Source organism: Chiloscyllium plagiosum, unplaced genomic scaffold (assembly GCF_037043375.1).
Source record: "Chiloscyllium plagiosum isolate Xiang-an unplaced genomic scaffold, Cpla_swu_hap1 HiC_scaffold_18, whole genome shotgun sequence".
Lineage (NCBI taxonomy): Eukaryota > Metazoa > Chordata > Chondrichthyes > Orectolobiformes > Hemiscylliidae > Chiloscyllium > Chiloscyllium plagiosum.
Genome location: NW_028270156.1, coordinates 65,058,345 through 65,083,819, shown reverse-complemented (window position 1 = coordinate 65,083,819; position 25,475 = coordinate 65,058,345). Strand labels below are relative to the sequence as shown.

At 42.9% G+C, this 25,475-nt stretch overlaps 1 protein-coding gene across 1 annotated transcript in view; it reads right to left on the bottom strand.

The window, feature by feature from the left end:
- Nucleotides 1-25,475, bottom strand: part of LOC122557954 (dual specificity protein phosphatase 8-like) — a 224,242-nt gene that overhangs the window by 93,309 nt on the left and 105,458 nt on the right. The window contains exon 3 of the mRNA XM_043706218.2: nucleotides 18,679-18,817. Coding sequence (XP_043562153.2) covers nucleotides 18,679-18,817 — 139 coding nt within the window. The remainder of the gene's footprint in view (nucleotides 1-18,678; nucleotides 18,818-25,475) is intronic.

Here is a 25,475-nt window from a genome sequence, read left to right as displayed (position 1 = left end):
TTCGGAGGGTCGGTGTGGACCTGTTGGGTCGAAGGGCCTGTTTCCACACTGTAGGGAATCTAATCTAATCTAAAAAAACATTGAAAACTCCTTTCCTACATTCATACAACATAAATGTACTTCATGTGTAATTTCTTTCAAACAAACACCATTCATTAAATCAAGTAGAGCTCTCACAATCAATAAAACACACTCCACTTTTCAGCTCAACATTTTACAAATAAATGCACAAAAGTCTTAGAAGTATGTATGCCATTGTGATGTGATTTGAGTTTTGAGGTCAAATGTTCAAACATGGCGTCAATGGTCATTTTTTATTCATTAATCAAAAACGCAAATAGCTTGCCTTGAATTCTTACATGAAGTCCATGACTAAATTACATGTGTATCTACTTTTCTGTGTATGTGTTATGTCTGTGTATGTTTAGGCTTCATTTGAAGGGCTTATGCCTGAAACATCGATCCTCCTGGTCCTCGGATGCTGCCTGACTGGCTGTGCTTTTCCAGCACCACACTTTTCAACTCTGAACTCCAGCATCTGCAGTCCTCATTCTCTCCTAGGTATCTGTGTCTGAGAGTCTTTGTACATGTCTCCCTTTATGCCTGGTTATCTATGTGCATTTGCCTGAATGTCTTTGTGTCTGTCAGTCTATCTGCCTGTGCACGGTATCTGAGTGTCGATATTTATTTGTTTGAGTGTCTGTGTCTGTCTGATTGTCTGTGTGCCTGTGCCTACCTGTATGTCTAGTTGTCTGTGTATGTTTGTCTGAGTGGCTTTGTGTCTGAGTGTCTGTCTGCCTATACGTCTGAATGTCTGTGTCCGAGTGTCTGTATCTGCCTGTATGTCTAGTTGCTTGCATACAGGCAAACCTTTACTTGTTTCAACAGAGAACACACGTGTCACAAGAAACCGCGATGCACATCATAATGCTGTCATTCAGAGGATGTTTTTAAAAATCTAAGTACCATCTTGCTTCTTTAGGGAGGCAAAAATGCCATTAGATTATGCATATACTTAGACAACCTCATGTTTCATTATTTGACCCAGACAACCTGCCATTTGTAGTGTCACTAGATGAAGGGTTTAACCTGGTCCTGCACAACCTGATTCCTTTTCATTGCTGACACTCAAATTATAGTTAATGAAGTCATTAAAGAAAAGAATAAAACAGAAGCCATTATGCAAATTTTCAATGGGACAATTGTGTGTTTTGCGTTCAGTAAACAATGGTGCATTTAGAAAATGCACTGAATGCTGACACTTCGAAGACTCAAATTCAGCTGCAGTCTGCACTGGATCCTCAGTAGCAGTCTACTGTCTTCTTCCAAATGCAAACCATGCATAATAACATTCACTGTAATTGGCTCAGGGTCAATAAGAAATTGGTCCAAGTATGTTTCGTCCAAACATTTTCCATTCACTCCCACTGGATATTAGTCAATCCATGGAGCCACGTTTTATTCATACTGACTGTACAGAACCTCAATGGCTAAACCCCACTTGCATTACACCATACCTCAATAGACTGAGCCCCATTCACTTTCATTAAAAGATAGTCATCATCGGGTTGCACTCTCATAAGAGAGACAACTGCTGGTGATTTCACCTGAACATCAATGCACCTCAGGTAAGGGGAGATATTGAGAAGGAGAGTCCTTCATGGTAACATGAGCTCATACAGGAATTGAATCCATACTGTGGGTATCTCTCTGCATCGCAAAGCAACCATCCAGCCAACTGAGCTAATACTGAGCCACAACCCCATTCACTTTCATTACACCGAACCTCAATAGACTAAACCCATTCATTTTCATTATGTGAATTTCAATGATAGGGTGGCATGGTAGCTCAGTGGTTAGCACTGCTGCCTCACAGCGCCAGGAACCCAGATTTGATTCCAGCCTCAAATGACTATCTGTGTGAAGTTTGCACGTTCTCCCAATGTCTGCGTGAGTTTCCTCTGGCTGCTCCGGTTTCCTCCCATAGTCCAGTGATGTGCAGGTTAGGTGAATTGGCTGTGCTAATTTGCCCATCGTGTTCTGGGATGTGTAGGTTAGGTGCATTAGTCAGAGGTAAATATAGAGTAGGGGGAATGGGTCTGGGTGGTTTACTGTTTGGAAGGTTGGTATAGACTTGGGCCTGTTGGGCAAAGGGCCTGTTTCCACACTGTAGGGATTCTATTCTATCTATCTACCTGAATCCCATTCACTTTCATTGTATTGAGGTCCAATGGTCTATACATTCATTTTCATTGCACTGAACCTTAACAAGTTAAACTATATTCGTACAAATATGAAACATCACAAGACAGGTTATGATTGAAAATGTTTTTTTCCTATAAGTTAAGGGAAAATGAAATTTCCTGGATAGTGAGAGAGAGGATTGGTGATCATATTAGCTCTGCGTACAAACAGGCCCATCTCATCTGTAATCAAAACCTGTTGAAAATCAAGTGGCAGATTTTATACATGGACCACAAAAACATAGAAATAGAAACCTAAAATGTTGCTGTTGTGAAGAGCAGAGAGAAACACCATTTTTGTGTTATCAGGGAAGCAAAATGCTCACAAACATCGGTTTCAGGGTCCTGTTCTGAAGAAGGGTTGCTTGACCTGAAATATTGAGTCTGCTTTCTCGACACAGATGCTGCAAGACCTGCTGAGTTTCTCCAGCAATTTCTGTTTTTGTTTCAGGTTTCAAGCATCTGCAGTTATTTTTTCTCATACAAGTTCAAAAGGGAGTAGGATTGATGGGATTTTTCAAGATTTAAGGAATGAGGAGGCGCTGAAGTGGTCAAGTCTAGCATCATTTCTGAAGGACATAGAAGATTTGCTATGGAAGGGAAACATGAGCTGAAATATGGAAGGGAAACATGAGCTGAAATCTGCAAGCTCATTGAGACTTAATCTCATATTGTCACCCAGCTGCTAGAAGTAAAGTGCAAAATAAACATACACCTTACAATTGAGTGAATTAGTTAATACAAAGCACTTTTTTATTAAGTTGGTATATTTATTGTCTATTAAGTAGTGTTTGATCTATGTTGATGTTAATTTGGTTGTTACAGTAAAATTCTTAAATTGAGAAACCTTGTCCTGCTGTTCTTTGTAGGAGATTAATTTCTTTAAAGAAAAGATTGCTGTCGAACATCATTCACTTTTAGATGGAATCTCATTGAATGAAACCACATTCAATTTCACTAAATGGAAGTTCATTAGGATAAACTCTTTCTCATTCTCCTCCACTTCAAATTCAGTGCATTATGATCCATTCCATGGGCGCATTGACACAAACATTGACTGCGCCTGGAGGACCATCAACTCCGTGCAAGGCGCTCGGTTCTGCCCGACACTTGATGGTCTTCCAGAACAAGGTCCGGGTGACCTTGACCGGGTGTTACAGACTGGCGCATTCCAAGGTCCAGGACTACATGCTGAGGGATGCACTAAAGCTTGGGGCAGCTACTGGATGGGCGCAGTGGGGTCCTTCTGCTGTATGAGGTCCTTCTGCTGAAGTTAAATTGGGTCAGTTCAGTTAATGGATCCTCCCACTGCCTCAAATGCATGTACAGTAAATATAATCTTGTTCACGTAAGAGATGCCTTTGGTTTGTTTGGATATAGCCAACCTCCAATGTTTGTTTGTTTCCTTGATATGCTACGGTATAGAACTGAATTGTGTTTGTGACTATGTGTGTGTATGTATGTATATATATATATATATACATATATATATATTTATGAATAAGGTATATTTTTGGAAATACAAAAACTTTCTATTCATCCCAAAGGTATGTAACTAACACTAAGCACTGTTAAACACAATATCATGTGATATACATGAAATTTCTCTCAAATTATCCACTAAATCATGCTCATTTACTGGATGAATCAGTCCATGGCTACATGAAACAGAAGACATCACAACATAGTTATACAGTCCAATCATTTTGTTAAGTGTTTTTTGTTGTTTATTGTTAAACTGGATTGCTGAATGAATGACTAAATGGCCCAAGCACAAAAATTTGCAAACAGGCTATTTTTATCAAATGTTTATAGGAACTTGGATCCAAGCAAAACATTCCTTGGTGAATGACTTATGTGTTTATCAGATTTCAACTGTGCTTTGCCCAGTAGCAATCAAAATGGGAAAACTCAATAACTTGGGGATTGCATTGAATTGAACGGGCTTATTCAGGTTTCATTGTATATACAGAATGGCCACACACGCACACACACATGCACATACGTACACACAGCACACCTCAGGATAAGATCCCTTCCTGCTGCCGACTTGAAGTACATACTTTGCAGCTTCAGTTTTCTATTTCCAACACTGTGACTAAAGCCAGGTCAACTCAATCACTGCTACTGATAGATAAATCAAATCAGAGCTGTGCATAGTCCAATTTTTAAAAGTACTGATGGCAAGTCTCTGTATCACTTTCTGTGTTTGCAGAAAAGGCCATGATCAGAATGGAGAGAGGAAGATTGGGGGGAGAGCTGGATCACCCCTCTATCCTTCAATCTGAATGCTATGATGGGTCACCCACATACAAACCCAGCAGCAAAGACTCCTGGCCTGTCTCTCCTAGGCCTGTAACTTGTTCTGTCTGCAAATCATGTGCTCTAGGGGTAAAAGTGTTGCATCTCTGCCCTGAACTCATTAGCTGACACCAAACTGGAAGTGGGGACCAAATTCTGCTCCCCCTGGTCCACGGCAATAGATCAGTCACATTCCTGATAAATGCAAAGAAAAAGCAACTCCCACCTTTGGCTGACTCACTTGGAATAATATTGAGCTGACCTTTAAGTCCAAATTGACACTTTATAAGGGCTGTGTTCTCAGCTCTTTGCTTTGTGGCTGAGAGACATGGATGTATAACAAATACGAAGGAAAGAAGTTGAATAATTTTCATCTTTGCTGTACGTTATACATTCTGGGAGTATCCTGGCAGAACCAAATCATGAATGCAGAAACAGTAGTGTTCCATGACCCGATGGCTCTAGACATCAGTTATCCCACCTGGCAGTTACTAGCCAGTGACAGAGAAAAATAAGAAAACTCCTGTGAACTGGCACATACTGTCACAAAGATCAATGTCTACAGTGACTTGGCAACAGACTGAACAATGCTGAGAACAACTGTCACAGAACCCCTCAAAATATTTCAATAAGGTAACCTCGACCCTAATTTTTTCTTATTTTAAAGGCAGATGTGAAGTGGGTGTTCCAGATGTGATGCTGCCAGTCAAATCACTTGGCTTTAAGCAAAACAGAATTTATTTAAACCCTACAGTTGAAATACAAACAAAAGAAAACAGAATTTAGAGTAACTATTGGAAAACATAACTGACCCCATACAACAACTTAACTAATTAACTACTCCAATACAGTAACATCCCATAAATAGACCCCTTGGCACAAAGGTATATTCAAACACAGATTCTTAAAGGCAGAAGGGAACAACTTTCAGAGAGGGATCTCAGAAGGAAGTCAGAGGAATTCTTTATTGAAGCTTGCAACTCCCCTGGATCCACACACCTTATGACTGCCACAGCTAAAAGCAAACTAGAAAAAACCTGATTTGGGAGAACTAGCCACGCCCCTTCCATTGTTAAACTAGACTCCTCGATACTCTGCCTTTACGACTTCTCTTCAAAGAAAACCAAGGGCAAAATAACCTTTTCAAAGTGACAGCATCATCACACAACTTATTACTACATGTGGGAGCTTCATGTGCAGCACTTGTGGCACAACCTGTCCTCTTCAGCCATCAGTAAGAATGATCAAATCCCAAATGAACTGCCATCTGAACTGGATCAGTCTGCTAAGTGTCCATCATTGTTCCTGGATGGAAGTTCTGCTCTGGGTTCTATTTCCTAATGAAGGGATGGCTATGCTAAATTGCCCGTAGTGTTAGATGTAGGGGAATGGGTCTGGGTGGGTTGCTCTTCGGAGGGTCAGTGTGGACTTGTTGGGCCAAAGGGCCTGTTTCCACACTGTAAGTAATCTAATCTAACCTAATCTAATCTCACCCAAGATTGCTGGATTGACGATTTTTGGGTCTACTCAAGTTTAGAACTTCTCCCCGGCAATGACATGCTCATCTCATTCTCCTGAGGCAGGGTCAGAGTTTTGCAACATAAACTTATATTTATGTAGTGCCTTGAATGTCATGAAACGTTCCAAGCCGCAACACAGGAGCATTACAAAACAAACCATAACATTGAGCCATGTATTGAGTCAGCTGACAAAAAGTTTGAAAGAACAGATGTATTTTTTCAGAAGTGTCTGAAAGAAATAAAGCAGAGAGTTTGAGACTTGAAGGGAAGGAATCCCAGAGCTTGGACCTAGGCAACTCAAGATATGGCCACAACTGGGGAGCGACTATAATTTGGAATTTACATGACGCCAGTGTTAGAGGAGGGCAGAGATCCCGGAGCACTGTGGGTCTGGTGAAGATGACAATGATAGGGATAGGTAGGGGGTTGCTCGATTGGCAGCCGATGTAGACTAGTGAGCATGGGGATGACAGGGAGATGGGGTAATCTGTGGATTAAGACATGGGCAGAGATCTGGATTCCCTTATTTTTATGGAGATGGAGATCCATCAACAGTGCATTAGATGAGTTCAGTCTATGGGTAAGTAAATAAGTCATAGAGTCAGACAGCACAGAATCAGAACTCTTCGATCCGATCAGTCCAGGCCAAACATAATCCCAAACTAAACTAGTCCCATCTGCCTACTCCTGGCCCAAATCCCTCCAAACCTTTCCTTTTTGTGTACTTATCGTGTCCTTTAAACATTGTAACTCTACCCATAGCCATCACTTTCTCTGGAAGTTCATTCCACACATGAACCATTCTCTGTGTAAAGAATTTGCCCCTCATGTCTTTTTTCAATCTCTCTCCTCTCACCTTTAAAATATGCCCCTCTAGTCTTGAAATCCTCCATCCTAGAGAAAAGACACCTAACATTAACCCTATCTATACCGCCATGATTGTACAAACCTCTATCAGGTCACGTCACAACCTCCTACCCTCCAGTGAAAAAGAGTCCCAGCCTTTCTAGGCTTTCTACATGACTCAAAATTTCAATAGCTTGCAACATCTTGGTAAATCTGTTCAGAACCCTCTCTAGCTTAATAATATCCTTCCTACAACAGGGTGACCAGAACTGGACACAGTACTCCAGAAGAGGCCTCAGCAATGTCCTGTACAACCACACTGTCCCAAAGCTGCTCTCTCATGAGAGAGAGATGACTGGTAGTGGTTTAACCTGAGGGTGACCACACCTCAGATGAGGTGACAGGTAGAGAAGGAGAGTCCTTCCTCGTCAGGAATTGAACTTGTGCTGTTGATATCACTCTGCATCAGTCATCCAGCCAACAGAGCTAACTGACCCCCAAGTCTGCTGGAGGTAACAAAAGTATGGATGAGGGTTCAAACATCAGATGAGCTGAGTTAGGGATAAAGACAGGGATGTTGCTGGAGTGGAAATAGGCGGTCTTAGAAATGAATACAAGGGCAGGTGCTCATTTTCAGATCAAGTGTGACACCAAGGTTGTGAACAGACTGAATCAATTCAAACCATTGCCAGGGAGAAGATTGGAGTGGATAGTTAAGTAGTGGAATTTGCAGTCGGCTTCAGTACTACGTAATTGGGGGAAGTTTCTGCTCCTTCATTACTGGAACTTAGACAAATGGTGTAATAACTTAACAACAGGAGAAGGTGCTGGTGAGGTACAGCTGCGCGTAAAATTTTGTGAACATGGATTCTCTATCCGTGGAACCAAAATCTCTGTTCGATGTGAGATTTGTACAGGAAATGAGATCAGGGCAGTCTAACATTGATTCGTAATGGTCCAAGACAATAGTACAGATTGTGAATACTTAAACTTCCCGTCTCCTTCCTGCCACCTCTCTGCCTTTCTGCCTCTTCCCTTCTCCTCTAAGGATTATCTTTGTGGGCCTCTTTGTTCCAGGCCCACTTGTGCCCCCCTTCACAACCGTTTCTCTGGTATGTCAGTGACATCATTGGTGCTGCTCCCCTCTCTTGCTCAGAATTAGAAAACTTCATCAATTTTGCTTCCAAATTCCACCCTATTCTCACTTTCACCTGGTCCATCTCTCACTCCTCCCTTCCCTTCCTCCAAATCTCCATTTACATTTCAGGGGTTAGGCTGGCCACCAATATCCATTACAAATCTACAGACTCCCACAGTTACCTGGACTATCCAGTACAACCTCGATTATCCAAGCATCAATTATCCAAATTTCAGGTTATCGAAACAAGATCTCAAGGTGCCATAAAAACGGCATTAGGCAACTCAGCATTTAGTTATCAGTTAAACGACATTATGGCATGTATTGCCAGATAACTGAGAAATGTTTGGACAACCAGCACTCATAAATTACTACTTGTTTACGATCAGATTGATTATCTGAACGATCAATTATCCGAACAAAATACTCCCTGCCTGCATCGTTTGGATAATCGAGGTTCAACTGTACACCCTCACACCCTACTTCCTGTGAGGAATCCATCCCAGTCTCCCAGTTTCTGCTTGTCTGTCGCATCTGTTTTGATGATGCTACCTCCCGCATGGGGGCATCAGAAATATCCACCTTTTTCCCCAAATGAAGATTCTCTACCACAGTGGTGACAGGGCACTCAGTCAGGTCCGACCCATCTCCTGGACTTCGGCCCTCATGCCTTCTCTTCCCTCCCACAACAGCGATAGGGTACCTCTGGCCCTCAGCTACCACCCCATCATCACCAACATCCAAAAGATCACAAGGGCCATTTCCGCCACCTCCAGCAGGATGTCATCACCCTCTCTTCCCTTGTCAGCATTCCACATGGATCCTTCTGACTGAGACTCCTTGGTTCTCTCCTCGTCCATTTCCAACACCACCCCACAGTATCTTCCCCTGCAATTGCAGAAAGTGTAATTGCCCATTTTACCTCCTCCCCACTCACCATTCAACACCCCACACACACCTTCCAGGTGAGATCATAATTTACCTGCATTTCACTCAATCTAATCAACTGCATTCACTGCTCACAATGTGGTCTTCTCTACAATGGTGAGACAAAATGCAGACTGGATGTCCAGTTCACAGAACACCTACGTTCTGCCCACAAAAATGACCCTGAGCTTCCAGTTGCCTGCCACTTCAACACACCACCCTGTTCCCTGGCCAACATCTCTGACTCAGGCATGCTACAGTGCTCCAGCAAAGCTCAATGCAAGGACTGCATCTCATTTTCTGTTTGGGGACCCTACATCCTTCAGGACTCAATATCGAGTTCAATAACTTTAGGGCCTGAACACGTCCTTACGTACCACATCTCCACACCCCAGGCTACTTTCAGCACAGCCAACCCATTTTCACCTACATGCGGTCCCTATCATCAGCTTTTCTTTCATCCATTCCTTTGTCTGCCTAACCATCTCTCTCTGGGGTAAATCTCTACCGGTCAGCTCCTTCCACCACCTTTTCTTAGTCAACTCTGAAGGAAGGTCACTAGTCTCAAAACCTTAACTCTGCCTTCTCTCCACAAATGCTGCCAGGCTTGCCGCGTTTCTCCAGCAATATCCATTTTTGTGCCAAATTTCCAGCATCTTCAGTTCTTTGTTTTCTTATTATGGTCAAAATTACTCTTGGTGTGTGAAGTGTGCAGTTTCCGCATTGATCGAATCCACCATCTCACTCTGAGAGGGCAAACTTAAAAACAAGTTAAGGAAATTGTTTGCAACTCTGACTTTTATTTTCTTTCAAGACAACTTGGGCAAAATATTACATCCTTCCCACCTTTTATTCCTTTTTATTCTGTCAACACTGGCTGGGAAGAGATTTTTTTTGATGTCGAGAGAAACAATTGGTGACTATTTAATGTTTCGATGACCTTGACCACACCATAAATTGAACGATGGCCTAGTTAGGGAGCGAAGAGTTCGCAGAATCACAAAAGAAACGTATTTTGTCTTTCTCCTTCTAATTGAGCCATACTAACCAGATGGTTAGCAAACAGTGGCAGCTGCTTGACTGTCTTCCTATGCAACCTCATGTGACCACCTGAAATCACCTGATAAGTCACTCTCCTTCTGAACAGCCAGTTGCAATGCTCTCTATGCCCTCCAGGCTCTAGGTGGGACAGAACAGTTGAGGGAGAGAAACAAATTGTCCATTGCGCATTTAATATGTTCAAATGGGGTTGTGTCATGCTGAGATCTCTGCATTAATTTCAAATATTGCACATTCAAATACCCATATCGAAATGTAACATTGCTCTTGATAATATCACAGTAGCAATTGGACAAATTTGTTCTTGCCAACAAGCCCACAAGAAAATGTAACAAATCTTCTTCTCCGCTTAATCATTGCAGGGAAAACCTTTAGAATTTGAAGAAATTCTTATCTTAAGCAAATATAAATCTCTGAACGTCCTATCCACAATTGCTAACACTGTATCTATTTTTATCTAGCAACACAGTGATAGTACTGCACCCCACTGTAGCATTTCCATTAGTTTCTCAATCACATCATTAACAGTAAGATGCCTCACTCTGAGCTTTCCCACCCTACGGTGGTGGCTTTGGAGGGATGTGGGAAGGGATGTGAAAAATTTGGAAAGAATTCCCTGGGGTCGGCTTCTCGACATGATCCCACCTCTTTGTGCTCTTCCTGGGGCGGGGGTGGAGGGACATTTGCGGCGTTAAAAATAAATCTGGAAGTGATGTTGCAGCTGTACAAAAGTGGTACAATAGCTCAGTGATTAGCACTGCTGCCTCATAGCATCAGGGACTTAGGTTTGATTCCCGCCTTGGGCGACTGTGTGGAGTTTGCACATTCTCCATCTACCTGTGTGGGTTTGCTTTGGGTGCTCCGGTTTCCTCCCACAGTCCAAAGATGTGCAGGTCAGGTGAATTGGCCAAGCTAAATTGCCCATAGTGTTAGGTGCATTAGTCAGGGGTAAATATTAGGTAGGGGAATGGGTCTGAGTGGATTACTCTTTGGGATGGTCGATGTGGACTTGTTGGGCCAAATGGCCTGTTTTCATACTGTAGGGAATCTAATCTAATAAAAAAAACTCTGGTGTGGCTGCACTTGAATTATTGAGCACAGTTTTGGTCACCGCATTATTGGGTGTGGAAGCTTTGGAAAGGGCTCAGAGGAGATTTATTAAGATGTTACCTGGTATGGAGGGAATTCTTATGAGGATAGGCTGAGGGACTTGAGGCTGTTTTTGGTGGAGAGAAGAAGGTTGAGAGCTGACTTAACTGAGACATATAAGATAATCAGAGGGTTAGATAGGGCGGACAGTGAGAGCCTTTTTCCTCAGATAGGGATGGCTAGCACGAGGGGACAAAACTTTTAAGTTGAGGGGTGATAGACATGGGACAGATGTCACAGGTAGTTTCTTTACTCAGAGAGTAGTAGGGGCATGGAACACTCTGCCTGCAACAGTAGTAGACTCATCAACCTTAAGGGCATTTAAATGGTCATTGGATAAAAATATGGATGTTAATGGAATAGTGTGGGTTAGATGGGCTTCAGATTGGTTTCACAGGTCGGTGCAATACTGAAAGGCCTGTAATGTTCTTCGTTCTATGTTCTATGAAAGGTGAGTCTTGGTAATGGGGCCATGAAACTGCAGTATCAGCAATCAAAAAAAAAACCCCTCTGATTTACTCATACACTTCAGGAAAGGAAATCTGCTGCTCCTATCTTCTCTGGCCTACACGTAACTCCTTCCCTCTGAAATGGCCTCGTGAGCCAGTTTTACCCAACTGTTACAGAAAAGTCAGAGTGGGGAAAATAAAATGCCAATGTCATTTGGTCCAGAAACAATGACAGCTCTCTGTAAATCCTACAAACACATTTGTGTACTTGAGCAAGATAGATAGTCAAGGAACAGCCTGATATAATCTTACTCATTGAGTCATATGCGCCAGACAACACCATGACTATCCCTGGGTAGGTCTTGCCCCACCAAAGGTGGCAGCAGAGTGGTAAACAGTCAGGACGGAGTTGCCTTGAATGCTTCCTTGGACAGTCAATGGCATTACAATTGTTGAATTCTCCCTTTACCAGGGCTATGAGATTAGATTGGATTCCCTGCAGTGTGGAAACAGGCCCTTTGGCCCAACAAATCCACACCGACCGTCTGAAGAGTAACCCACCCAGACCCATTCCCCTACCCTGTATTTACCCCTGATTAATGCACCTATCACTATGGGCAATTTAGCACGGCCAATTTACCTGACCTGCACATCTTCGGACTGTGGGAGGAAACTGGAGCACCCAGAGGAAACCCACACAGACACAGGAAGAATGTGCAAACTCCACACAGGAATTGAACCTGGGTCCCTGGCACTGTGAGGCAGCAGTGCTAACCACTGAGACACCATGCCACCCCAAACTGATCAGAACTTGATCAGAAACTAAGCTAGACTTACCATATAAATACTTTAACTCGAAGACTGGGTCAGAGGCTAGGAATACTGCAACGAGTAACTCACTTCCCGATTCCCCAAAGCCTATCCATCATCCACAAAACACAAGTCAGACATGTGATGGAATACCCCCCACTTACCTGGCTGCGTGCAGTTCCAACAACACGTAAGAAACTCAACACCATCTAGGAAAAAGCAGCCCGCTTGGTTAGCGCCACATCCATCACCTGCAATATTCACTCCCTCTACCACAGATGTTCAGCGGCAGTAGGGTGTACCATCTACAAGATGAGCTGCAGCACCTATCAAAAGCACCTTCCAAAAGGTAAAAGGCAGCAGACACATGGAAATACCGCTGACTGCAAGTTTCTCTCAAGACTGCACACCTCAGAACTACATCCACATTCCTGCAACTGTCGCGGAATCAAAATCCTGGATCGCCCTTCCAAACAGCTCTGTGGATGTACTTACAACAGTTTGCTACTTTTCCAAGGGTAATTAGGGATGGGGAACAACTTGACAGCAATGGGCATTTCACATTTAAGAAGAGAACTACCAGAACTGGGAGAACTTACTGTGCCAGATAGGTCCATTGCATACTAATGCATCACACCAGGGAGACCTGGACTACACCGAGGAGACCTGTGCCATGCCAGGAATACCTGTGCTATGCTTGGAAACATGAACCTCACTGGAGAGACCAGATTTTTTATTGCCATGACTCTGTCATGGGAAACATGGAGCTGTTGATGTAAATAGACACAAGGTGCTGCCCATGACTTCAAGTATAGATGATCTGCATGTTAAAATGCCTTAAAAAGCAATCAAATGGATTCAATCCTACCCTGACCTTCATTCCCACATTTGCCTTGTACATTTAACAATAGTTCAGAGCAACTCGTGATTGCAGCAAAACCCTCCCACGCAGAGATCAGTCACAAAAACATCCAATTCTCACAAATCTGAAAGAAATAGCAAGCATTTTTGCAAGAAGCTGCTCATAAGCTAAACGAAACAAACAATAATATTCTTTTAAAGGGAGGCAATTTTAACACCTGAAGACAGCATTTCTGAGAAAAAAATTAGTCACAGAAAATAAACTTCCCTCTTCCACAAGCTTGCCAGCGTGCAACCACGCTGACAGCTGGAGTGAAAACACAGGCTTACAATTGTGAGGTTCCGTTCTATGTGAGCAGTTGTTGTGTTTGTGCTGTAATTCTGTACCAGATGTGCACACAATACTGACTAACACACTGCTTATGTGTCCTCTCAGCTTTGTTCAACAGTGTAAAAGAGTTGCCCAGTGAACTAGCTTGGAAGGGAGATGGTGGGGGTCGTGGCAATGTCTCTGGACTTAGCAATCCAGAGAGCCAGATCCAAATTTCTTGCAGTCGTGGGTTCAAATCCCAGTTGGTGGAATTTAAATTAAGTTAATAAATCCAGGACATAAAGCTAGTCTCAGTGATAGTGGCCATGAAACTATCACCGATTATCATAAAGACCTATCCTAATGTCCTTGTGGGAAGGCAATTTGCTGACCATACTTAGTCTTCCCTACATATGGTTCCAAAGCCAGTTAAGTCTCTTAACAGCCTTCTGAAATGGTCCAATGTTCAAGGGGTAATTAAGGACAGGCAACAAATGTTTGGCATGCCATTAGCTTGCAATTCAGAGCCTGAACTGACTGGCTCACACCAAAGAGACCTTGGACCATGTGAGCTCCAAACAGGCAGCCTGAATCTAATGTTAATCATCTCATGAATAAAAGCATGAGAGCTGTTTTATGCATCTCTCCCAGTGAAGATAGTGAGAAATGAATACTGGGACAGATGAGCTGCCACATCTTGCTACTAGGAGAAAGTGAGGACTGCAGATGCTGGAGATCAGAGCTTAAAAATGTGTTGCTGGAAAAGCGCAGCAGGTCAGGCAGCATCAAAGGAACAGGAGAATCGACGTTTCGGGCATAAGCACATCTTGCTACTGTCTGCTTTCTACTAACGTACAAAGGGGCAGCAGCGTGGCTCAGTGTTTAGCACTGCTGCCTCACAGCGCCAGGAACCCAGATTTGATTCCAGCCTCGGGCAACTGTCTGTGTGGAGTTTGCACATTCTCCCCGTGTCTGCATGGGTTTCCTCTGGGTGCTCTGGTTTCCTCCCACAATCTAAAGATGCAGAGTTTAGGTGAATTGGTCACGCTATATTGCATATAATGTTCAGGGATGTGTAGGTTAGATGCATTAGTCAGGATTAAAAGATCCAGGTGACTAACTTGCAATTCAGATCCTGAACAATCTGTCTCACACCAAAGAGGCATTGGACCATGTGATGTCCAAATAGGTAGCCTGAATCTAATGTTGACCTCTCGGTACCCCTGCACAACTACTGGTCCATCAGTGCTCGCTCACAGAACATCAGTGATTGTCAATCTAATGAATCCCACCTGCACAGCATCTCCCCAATCCAGTGCTGACATTTGTCCCATCATTTCCACTTCCTGCTGAAGAAGCACTTCTCTCAGAAGAGGGACCTGATCCCATGTGGATGATTATGAGGAGGGTCATTTGTGTGGCTAGTCTTGTGGTAGAGTATGCCACTAGCTTGTTGCAGATCCAGACAGACTCAGATGTTAGAGTTAACTGGAAGGCAAAACAATGTCTGGAAAGGCCTACTGTAAAGACGAGGTGCCAAACAAAGGTGATCCTAATGGCTGCTAACAGTGTGGAAAGCTTTAAGTGATTGTACCAACAGGCAAGCCATTGAGATCCACACCCCACCTCCCTGCGCTCCGTGCAGCCTAATAATAGCTCCCAGTAATTCTTATTCTGTTATTAATTAGCTGTGTATTTAAACATGTACAAGGTATACATCCCAAATGAGAATGTCTTACTCAGGAATAAAGGGGTCTGCTAGATAGAAAGTCTGGCAGATGGGATCTCCACCAGTATTTCATTATTTTCTGGTAACTCTGCACACACTTGATAGTGTGATAATGTGCAGCAGTGGAAGGACTTGCAGGTTGATGAGCAAGCAGACAGCCTGTGTGGAAAATTCTGCTTGTATACACAGCTGTAACAATCTCTCAACAGCCAATACCCAAGTTTGTCCTGTGCGACAGGAGGATAACATGGACTCCAACCAACCAAAAGATAGAGTGGCCACCCAAATCTACCAAGAAAACACTTGAGATCACCACAGAATTCAGAGACGAGAGCCTCAGTGGTGACTCGCTGGGACTATCTGGCTTTAGGTTTAAACCCTGCATCCTCTGACTCATAGAGTGAGGTGAGGTGATCATTAAGAAGTGTCGATATGGTAGACAGACAATTTGTTTTGGTTGGGGGTGTGGGGGGTGGTGGTCTACAATAAGGGAAAGCTATTAAAATTGGATGTCACCATTTCATGAAGTACTGTTTCACATCAAAGGTGATGGAAGTCTTGAAGTCCTGATCCCCAAGAAGTGTTTGTGGCTAGGTTCATTAAAGTGTAATGGATCAAAATTGTTAGATTGTTTGTTAAGCAAGGGTGAGAAGGCTAATGGAATTGAGTTAAAATACAAATATGATTGATTTGAATATGCTGGAAGAATGCTGTGCTCCTATTGTCATGATTTAAGGTTCCGGAGCAGAAATGCCTAACCGCGTTCCCAATTGCTCTACTGATGGGTCAGACCATCATGTTGGCTCTAACTACATCAACTGACACATTCTATTATCCTCATCCCAATGATGTAATGTAATCATATGACCAATACACCAGGCACTATGTGCTATCAACAGAAAGATACACATACGCACCTTAGATAAAAAGGGGAACATCATACCCTGTCATTACAACCAATTTCAAACCGGTCCTTGCTTTTATAAGCCGGCAATTAGTGTTTTCCATGAAAGCCACTAAACTAATCAACAGCTTAGGACAATCCTTTTCTTTTTGTGCAATTAGTCACACAAGGTTAAGCTCTGGTCCCTAAGTGTATGAAATTCTGGTTTGGCCACCGTCTGAACTCAGGATGTGATTCTATCATTGGAGCAGGTATAGGGTTGACATGCTGTTCAAGAGTCAAACCTGGGGCACACTGGAAAGGGGAGAATCTCGGTGACATGCTAGTTGACCATCCTGGAAGAAGGGCACTTGAAGATGAGAGGGCATATGATAATGTCTCCCACAATACGTCCAAACAGATTTGACAACTTTATTCCACAGATTGTTTGGTGGGCATCAGCAGCAGTGGGCCTGTCAGAGCCAATGAGATAGTGCCAACTTTCTTGGAGATGTCAATAGAGATGTGCAGGAAGGGATGCAGGTCCAATGCATGCAATGCAATCTGACATGAGGAGTGGTTTACAAGAAAACGGGACTGGCCCAGTTCATAGGGGACAAGAAAGGAAAAGGTGAAAAACAGATCATTTGAACTACTTTAAGAAGATTGTCAGGACATCGGGACATCAAATTAAAACCTGCGATTGCCGTGAAAAGATTGTGACTTCTGGTCTCCTGAGGTAAATATCACTTCATCTAAGGCCAACATAAAGCTCAGTTTAGAGGAGGTGAGGGACAATATTTTGATGGAGTCAAGATTTAACATTCCTTGTTGCTTTAGGAAGTGAATACATTGGTGATACTTTACTGCAGGAGACCACTTCTTAGGTCAGGCAAATTGCAGCTGACAGCTTTCCTATGGTTACCAGGTCTTTGTGACATTGCTCCTATACCATTTCATCATCTTTCTACAAGAAAAATATTGAATCAACTCAATGACAACATCGTGGGGGTTGGTCAATGAAAACTTGCCCTTTTCTTTTCTGTGAGTTTTCTTCTGTGGCCTAACAAAAACAGAACTAAAAGCCGCAAGGCATCAAAGTGGGATTTGAATTAAATTCTCTAGATTTACTGCATCAGCAGCATACAAGTTCAATAACTTAATTGTTCCTCTACCATATCTGACTTTAACATGTGTCATGTTACACTTCCCCAAACCAAGGAGAAATTTTTAAATGAGTAAATTCCTTTCTAAAAGAAATACAGCATTTTTCTGCCCTCCACTCCTCCTTCCTTCTCCCTTGAAACTGTTTTTCTCCTTTTCAGCCAAGTGGCTGTTTTCATGTGTAAGTCATACATTGGGCAGGATATTTTGTTTCATTCACTCATAGTATGTGGGTGGTCGCTGACTAGGCCCATATTTATTGCTCATTCCTTGATGTCCTTGACAAGTGGTGGTGAGCAGTCAATGTGTTGCAGGTAGACCACAATGCTGTCAGGGAGAGAGTTCCAGGATTTTGAACCAGTGACACTGAGGAACGGAGATACTTTTCTAGCTCTAGATGATATGTGTTACTTGGAGGGGAACTTGGTAATTTTCCATGCATTTGCTACCTTTGTCCTTCTAGATGGTAGAGGTCATGAGGTTGGAAGGTGCAGCCAGGGTGAAAGTCTATTGTGCCCCTCGTGGGTGTTAGGAAGAAGTGAATGTTTGTGGAATGTGATGCCAATCAAGTGGGCTACTGCTTTGCTGTGAATGATGTCAAGCTTCTCGAATGCTGTTGGAGCTGCACTTATTCAGGCGAGTGGGGAGTATTCCATCACCCTCCTGACTTGTTCCTTACAGATGGTGGACAGGCTTTGGGGAGTCAGGAGGTGAGCTGCTCACTGCAGAATTCCTTGCCTCCGACCTGCTGTTATAGTCACAGTATTCAGTTTCTGGTCAATGATAATCCCTAGGATGTTGATAGTGGGGGATTCTACAGTAGCCAAAGACAAAGCCTTCTCCTCAACTGATAGCCATGCACAAAGACCTCTAGCAGTAGGTTACTGGCTGGACATGTTGCCCAGTTAATCTTCCTCTGATTCACCAGGACAAGATGTAGAACCTCCTTCCCACCTGAGAACAACAACACAGACTTGGGATTCAATTTAGGACCTTTTTAGTCACCAACAGATCTGTTACTCCCTGGATCAATTCACCCAGGTGACAGGTAACCCTAGCTAACATCTTTCACAAACAAACAAAGACTGAGCCCCGAATGTCCACAATACCTCCTTAAAAACAAATGAATTGGAATAATTAAAAGATTCAATCCAACATGGACCTCTAAGCATGTCTCAAACAACATTGATCACTCTGCAAGTTTTCTTTGAAGGTAACTTGTAACTTTTCTTTTTCAAGCCATGTCGAGGCCATTCAAAGCCAGGGTGGAAAGTGGCTAGAAACTGTACCTGACAGGAGAGAGACGTAGTGGAAGCAGCTCTCCAGTTTGTCAAGGAGTACAGAAGTGAAGCTGTCCGACGTCAGCTTGCCCGGGTCTCGCGTGCACTGGTCATAAAGCACCACTTCCTGCTTTCCCTCCACATCAATCTGTAAAGTTGGAAAAGGAGAGTGTTAGGGTGGGACACAGCAGGAGGCGACACAGCAGACTGCGCTTTGTTCAAACAGTGTCGGAGATTTTCCAAGAGCTAGGATTTATTGCCTGACTAAAGTGGGCGGTGGGGAAACTGAGGAGTAGTCTGGAAAATCACATCATTCCTAGCAAGAACTTCCTCACTGGAGGTTTAGTTTCAGCTCACTCGCCAGCACACCAAGATAAATTAAAGGGATACATTTAAATAGAAGGTGTGCAAGGGAAATGTCCCACTTCATTAGTTTCCATTTGTCAAGCTGTCCACTCACATACCAATGTGATAGCCAGATGGTGCAACCTGAGCAGGTTTTTGAGTTTGCTTTTGACATAAATTCACAGATATTTAGTCAAGTGACACCTTTCATTGACATCTCAGTGATCGAGTCTTTGTTGTGTAACCTATTGAGCCTTTGATGCACTGAAGGCTAGTTAAAGGGACACTGTTGCTGCAAGGGTTAGGAATGCAATGAGCCTGTTGTTCACTGCTGGAGGATACATCTCATCTTATTCCCAGCAAAGAGCCATCACAAGCAGATAGGCCAATCCACCTCCTTCAGTGCTATATCATTCTAAGATTTATATTGTACTGGAGAGTGTTACAGTGAGGGATGCTTGTGCAGTACATTGGAGAGAATTACAGTGAGGTGTGCAGTATTAAAAAAGAACAATTATAGGATGTAGCAGTAGGAGAAGGTCATACAGCCCTTTGAGCCTGCTCCACCGTTCAGTACAATCATGTCTGACCTTCTATCTCATTTCCCTGCCCATTCCCTATATCCGCAAATCCCTGAGGGACCAAACATCCATCTTTGTCAGATGTTCAATATGGAGTAATTCTGGGGCCACAATTGCTTGAAGTATATTAATAACATGGTTGACAGAAATGAATGTACTATCACCAAGTTTGCAGATGACCCAAAAATAGGTGGGAAGGCAACTGAGGATTACTTAAGGAGCAACATAGACAAGTTTAAGTTTTGATCCACCTATCTTTGGAAAGATGTACTAGCACTGGAGGCAGTCCAGAGAGATTTAACGAAGTTAATCCCTGGTAGACAGGGATTTTTTTTATGAGGAGAGATTGTGTAGGTTTGGCTTGTACACAGTGGAGTTTAGAAGAATGAGATGAGGTCTTATTGAAGCATATATGATTCTTAGCGGGTTTGACAGGGTAAATGCAAAGAGGTTGTCTTCCAATATGGGAGTGTATAATCTCAGAGCAAAGGCTCACTCATTTAAGACAGAGATAAGGAGGAATTTCTTCTGTCAGTGGGCAGTGAATCTGTGCAATTCTTTACCACAGGGGGCTGCTGAGGTTGGGTGGTCAAGTATATTCAAGGCAAATGTAGAGAGCTTTCTAATCATTGAGGGAAACAAGGGTGATGGGGATAGAGCAGGAGTTGAGGATTATTAGAACAGCCGACTCAAAAGGCCTAATAGGTCTTATATATACTTAACAGTGTAGTATCCGTAAGCCTCTGGGATCCAGAATCCAAAGATTCATAATTCCTGATTGAAGAAGTTTCTCCCCATCTCAGTCCTAAATTATTGTCCTCTCATCCTGAGACTGTGCCCCCGTTTTCTATAATTCCCAACCAGGAGAAACAACCTCTCAGTGTCCACCGTGAGAAGCCCCTTCAGAATCTTGTACGCTTTGGTGAGATCACCTCTCAATCTTCTAAACTCCAGAGAATTTCGACCCAACTTACGCATCCACCCATCATAGGATAAATCAGGAACCAATCTAGTCAGCCTACACTATAACCTTTTCACTTATAAATGTTTTCCACTTCAATTAATTTTGAAATAATTACTCAATCTGCTTCCATCACTCTTTCAGGCAAAATATAACAATTTGTTGTCATTTTTATTAATGATCTCAGCTCTGAATCTTTTGTCAATTACTTTAAATCCTTGCCTCTTTCCACTGGGCTTGTGGCACTTATTTAATCGATCTTTCACAATTTTGAACACTTCAGTCAACGCCCCTATCTCCACAACCTTCTCGGCTCTAATCAGCTTGACAACTGTTTCTCTAGTCTGTCCATTTAACTTCAGTCTCTCAGTGTTGATACCGTTCTATTAACCCTATTTTGCACCCTCCCTAACACCTAGATATCCTTCCTGAAGAGGGATGCACAAAAGTGGCTGCAATGTTCTCGGTGCGGTGTAATTAGTGTTTTACAGAAGTTGTTTGCTTTTGAACTCAAGGGCTGGAAATATTTGCAGAGGCAGTGACCCCTCTATTTGCTAAAAAGTCAGGGATAGGCCCTCCTTCCACGAGGCCCATGAAGCCACTGTCAGACTTTACGGTTGTCAAAGAGTTAACTTCCTGAGGTCATGCCTTTTGCCCCCAGGCCCTCCTGCTTCCAAGAGCGGTTGCCCAATCAGATGACTAACAGCTTTCTGTCTCAGCAGCACCCCTCGGCTACAGCTGGCACACCATGATGAGTACATTAAAGCAGAGGGGGGGGGGGGGGGGGGGGGGCCGCGGAAAGAGTGGGGCCTTAGATTCCCAAAACAGCAGTCATCCCCTCCCTCCCCAAATCCACAGCAAGGGTATCAGGGGTTACCTGGCAGCCTAACAATAAGGTATAGGCACATCTTCTTGCTGGTAAAATACCATTGATAGAAGTTGGGGTTTAGTGGTTATTAATTAGCTACTTAAAGGCTTGAAATGGTCCAAGGTGGGTGAGTTGCCGAATACTCAGCCTAACTAATTGGTAAAATCCCTGCAGAGACTGACAAGTAATAGGCATGGCACCCCTCCCATATTTGCTTCCGAGGAGTCGGGCAGTTAGTGGTGTAAAATTCCTCTCAAGGTCGCTATTTATACAACTGAGGATCTCTAATATCGAGTTAACAGGCTTCTCAGCCTGCAGAAACCTATCTTTGGGGCTCCAACCCCTGTAAAATTATGCCATTTTGTTTATATTGTCAGTCTTCAATCCTTCTACCAAAATGAATTGCTTTCCACTTCACTAGCTTAAATTTCATCCATTCCGCATGCCTGCCTATTTTGCTAAGAGGAGAAAGTGAGGTCTGCAGATGCTGGAGATCAGAGCTGGAAATGTGTTGCTGGAAAGGCGCAGCGGGTCGGGCAGCATCCAGGGAACAGGAGAATCGACGTTTCGGGCATAAGCCCTTCTTCAGAAGCCCTGAAGAAGGGCTTATGCCCGAAACGTCGATTCTCCTGTTCCCTGGATGCTGCCTGACCTGCTGCGCCTTTCCAGCAACACATTTCCAGCTGCCTATTTTGCTAGTCCATCTATATCCTCTGGGGTCTGTTATTGCCCACTTCATTGTTTACTTCATTCCAATATGCTCCAATACATCACAAATCCCTCACATTATCACTCTTCAATACTCTACATATTCCTCAGTGTCTCACCATGACACTTTCAAATACACCTCACATGCCCATCAATCTAATACTCTTCAGTGTGCTATATGCTTCGTTTGATCGCACTGACATCCCTTCAATTGCTGACTGGAAGCGAGCTGTGTGGGTCAGAAAGTTTGATCACTGGGATTCAAAAATCATGTCAATTATATTTTATTACTGCCTGTCATAAACAAATGACTTCAAAAGAGAACACTAGTAACCTCTACACTAGTCCCAAAAACCAAAGGACTGTAGTGATTCTAACGAGGTCAGCCAAGTGGACCTCATAGAATCTGAGTTCCCTGGCTAACAGATATAAACTGGAATGTCAGAGATTCTGTTCACTCTGAGAGCTGGCTCTGAGGTGTTATGGACCAGACCAAACACCCCTCAAAATATTTCTAGAAGGTAACCTAGACCCTAACGTTTTCTTATTTTAAAGGTTAAATCAAGTGGTTAAGTCAGGTGTGATGCAGCTGGTCAAACCACCCGACTTTAAGCAAAACACACAGTTTAAACACTACAAAAGAAAGAAAATGAATTTAGAAAACTTAACCAACCCGATGCAGTAACTATTACTAATTAACTGTTCCAATATGGTAACATCCCATAAACACACCCCTAATGAGGGAACAACATCCAGAGAGAGAGCTCAGAGAAAGTCATTGGAATTCTTCTGACCACTACAGCTAAAAACAAATTAGACAGCCTGAACTGGGAGAACTGGCCACTCCCCTTTCATCGTTAAACTGTTTATAAAACAATCCAAAAGGTCTCTTAAACCTGGACTCTTCGGCACCTTTGCCTTTACAAACTCTCTTCAACTCTTTTCTGGGGAAACAGGAACAGGAGTAGGCCAATCTGTTCCTCGGATCCATTTCCTGCATTCATTGAGAATGGCTGAACAGCGGTGCTCTGTCTTTATCTAATTGAATGGTTGAACAAGCTTGAGGGGCTGAATTGTCAACTCCTATTCCTTTGTTCCTAATTTCTTTTGATAGCATTCCTCCCGTTGGACACACATGATTGAAAGCAGACCTTGTAAAATCAGGTAACAATAAATCTGGTGAAATGTTTCTAAGAAGAAACTGCAGTTGCAAGGATCTCAAGACAACACAAGGAGACCTCTTACTGAAAACCTCTTCCGCACAGCAATAGCTGGCATTTTTATAGCACCTTATTAATGCAAAGCAATATTCCAAAGTCACTTCATGGGAATAATTATCTAACAAAATTTAGACACCAAGCTGTAGAAGGAAAAATTTGGATTGTTGAGCTTGGTCAAAAAGATAAGGAATGTTTCAAAAGAGCAAAGTGGTAGACACATTAAAAAGATTTAGGGAAGGAACTCTAGCGTTCAGAAACAGGAAGTGACATCATTGCTGAGAAAGTTGAAGGCACGGCCAGAAAGAGTGGAGAAATTGGAAAGAGGGATTGGCAAGTGGCCAGATTTGAACAAATACAGGTTAGATTTAGATTTCATTGTCATGTGTCCTCAAGCACAGAAGGACAGGAGTACTGTGAAAGGTGTATAATGTTGCCACACATGGCACCATCTTAGGTACTAAGGTGCCTAGGTACAAAAAACTTAGGTACAAAATAGTATCTCTGTGTTGCAGAGCTAGAGACAGAGGTCATGGAGGGCTTTGCAAACAAGGTTACAATTTTAATGTTGAGGCATTGCCTGACCAGGAGCCAATGTAGGTTATCAACACATGGAGGATGAGTGAGGGAGATTTAGTGCAAGTTAGGATTGAGATAGCAGAGTTTTGGATGTACTCAAAATTCCAAAGGCATCCTCTCACTCACTTTGTCAATCCATATGAGTTTCCCCTCAACAAATTTAAGCACTCCAGCATGGGGGCAGTGCAGCCTGGTGTACAACCAGCTACTGTACAGGAAATTTCCGAGGTTTGGTAACACTACTTTAAACTTCATTCCCCAATAAATGGCAACTCTCTGGCTCAGTATGTTAATGAAAAAACATCTCTCTCAACCAATTTTACATCTCTCTCAACACTAACAACCTCTTTTACACTATCGCGCAAAGTCAGTCTCTGTCCTGATCACTTTCAATGTGAAACAGGACAGGATGGTGCCTCTGGGAACAGTTGTACACATGTGCAAACCAGTTGGGTGTGAATGATGGTTGAAGATGTGTGAAGGTGTATATGAAGAGGAGGCTGGGCCTAATAGTATTATTGCCGGACTATTAATTCAGAAATCCAGATAATGTTCTGGGGACCTGGGTTCAAATTTCACCATGGCTGACGGTGAAGTTTGAATTTAGTAAATGGAAATCTATAATTAAGTATCTAATGATGACTATGAAACCATTGTCAATTCCTGGAAAAGCCCATTCACTAATCTGCCATCCTTACCTGGTCTGGCATATTTGTGACTCCAGACCCACAGCAAATGTGGTTGACACTTAACTGCCCTCTGGGCAATCAGTGATGGGCAATAAATGCTGGCCTAGCCAGTGACGCCCTAATCCCAGGAATGTACATTGAAAAAAAGGGTGGGGACAGGGAATTGATGCATTTGCTCAGACAGGCAAATTTCTTTTCAATTTCATGAGCCAAAAATAATCTAACAGTTACCATCCTGCTTTATTTCTTCCCAGTCATGCATCTAATTACAGAAATTCTGGCACAGACCGGATGCACATGAACTCTGTGCCTGGCACTTTGGTGCCAATGACCCTACTCTAGATTGGGTATTAAATGCTAAAGCAGGCACTCTATGATACTTTAATAACAGGCTCTATCAGATAAGTCAAATTGATAGCCTCTGGTTTGGTTATCTAATAGGATTCCTGATGAAGGGCTCCTGCCCAAAACGTCGATCTTCCTGCTCCTCGGATCTTGACTCTGATCTCCAGCATCTGCAGTCCTCACTTTCACCTATCCTATAGGATTGCCAACTATGACTAAATGTATTCTTGTAGACTTCATCATGTGACTTACTCCTTCATTATTAGTCAGCCATCCCTTCTGTCCTCCTGGCACATTGCCATCCAATGCCATTTGCAAAGCCAAACGACTCATGAACCAATTGCAAGATGCTTGAATGTCAGTGAAACAGCAGCTTAATCCCTCATTGTCAATATTTCTATTGTGATAAAGATAAATGTTCATAGAAAATGGCAAAGGAAATTTACATGTCCCGACAATGTTTTCTTCAGGATTGAGCTCAGTAGTGTTCTGGAGTTTGTTTTTCCAATTCCA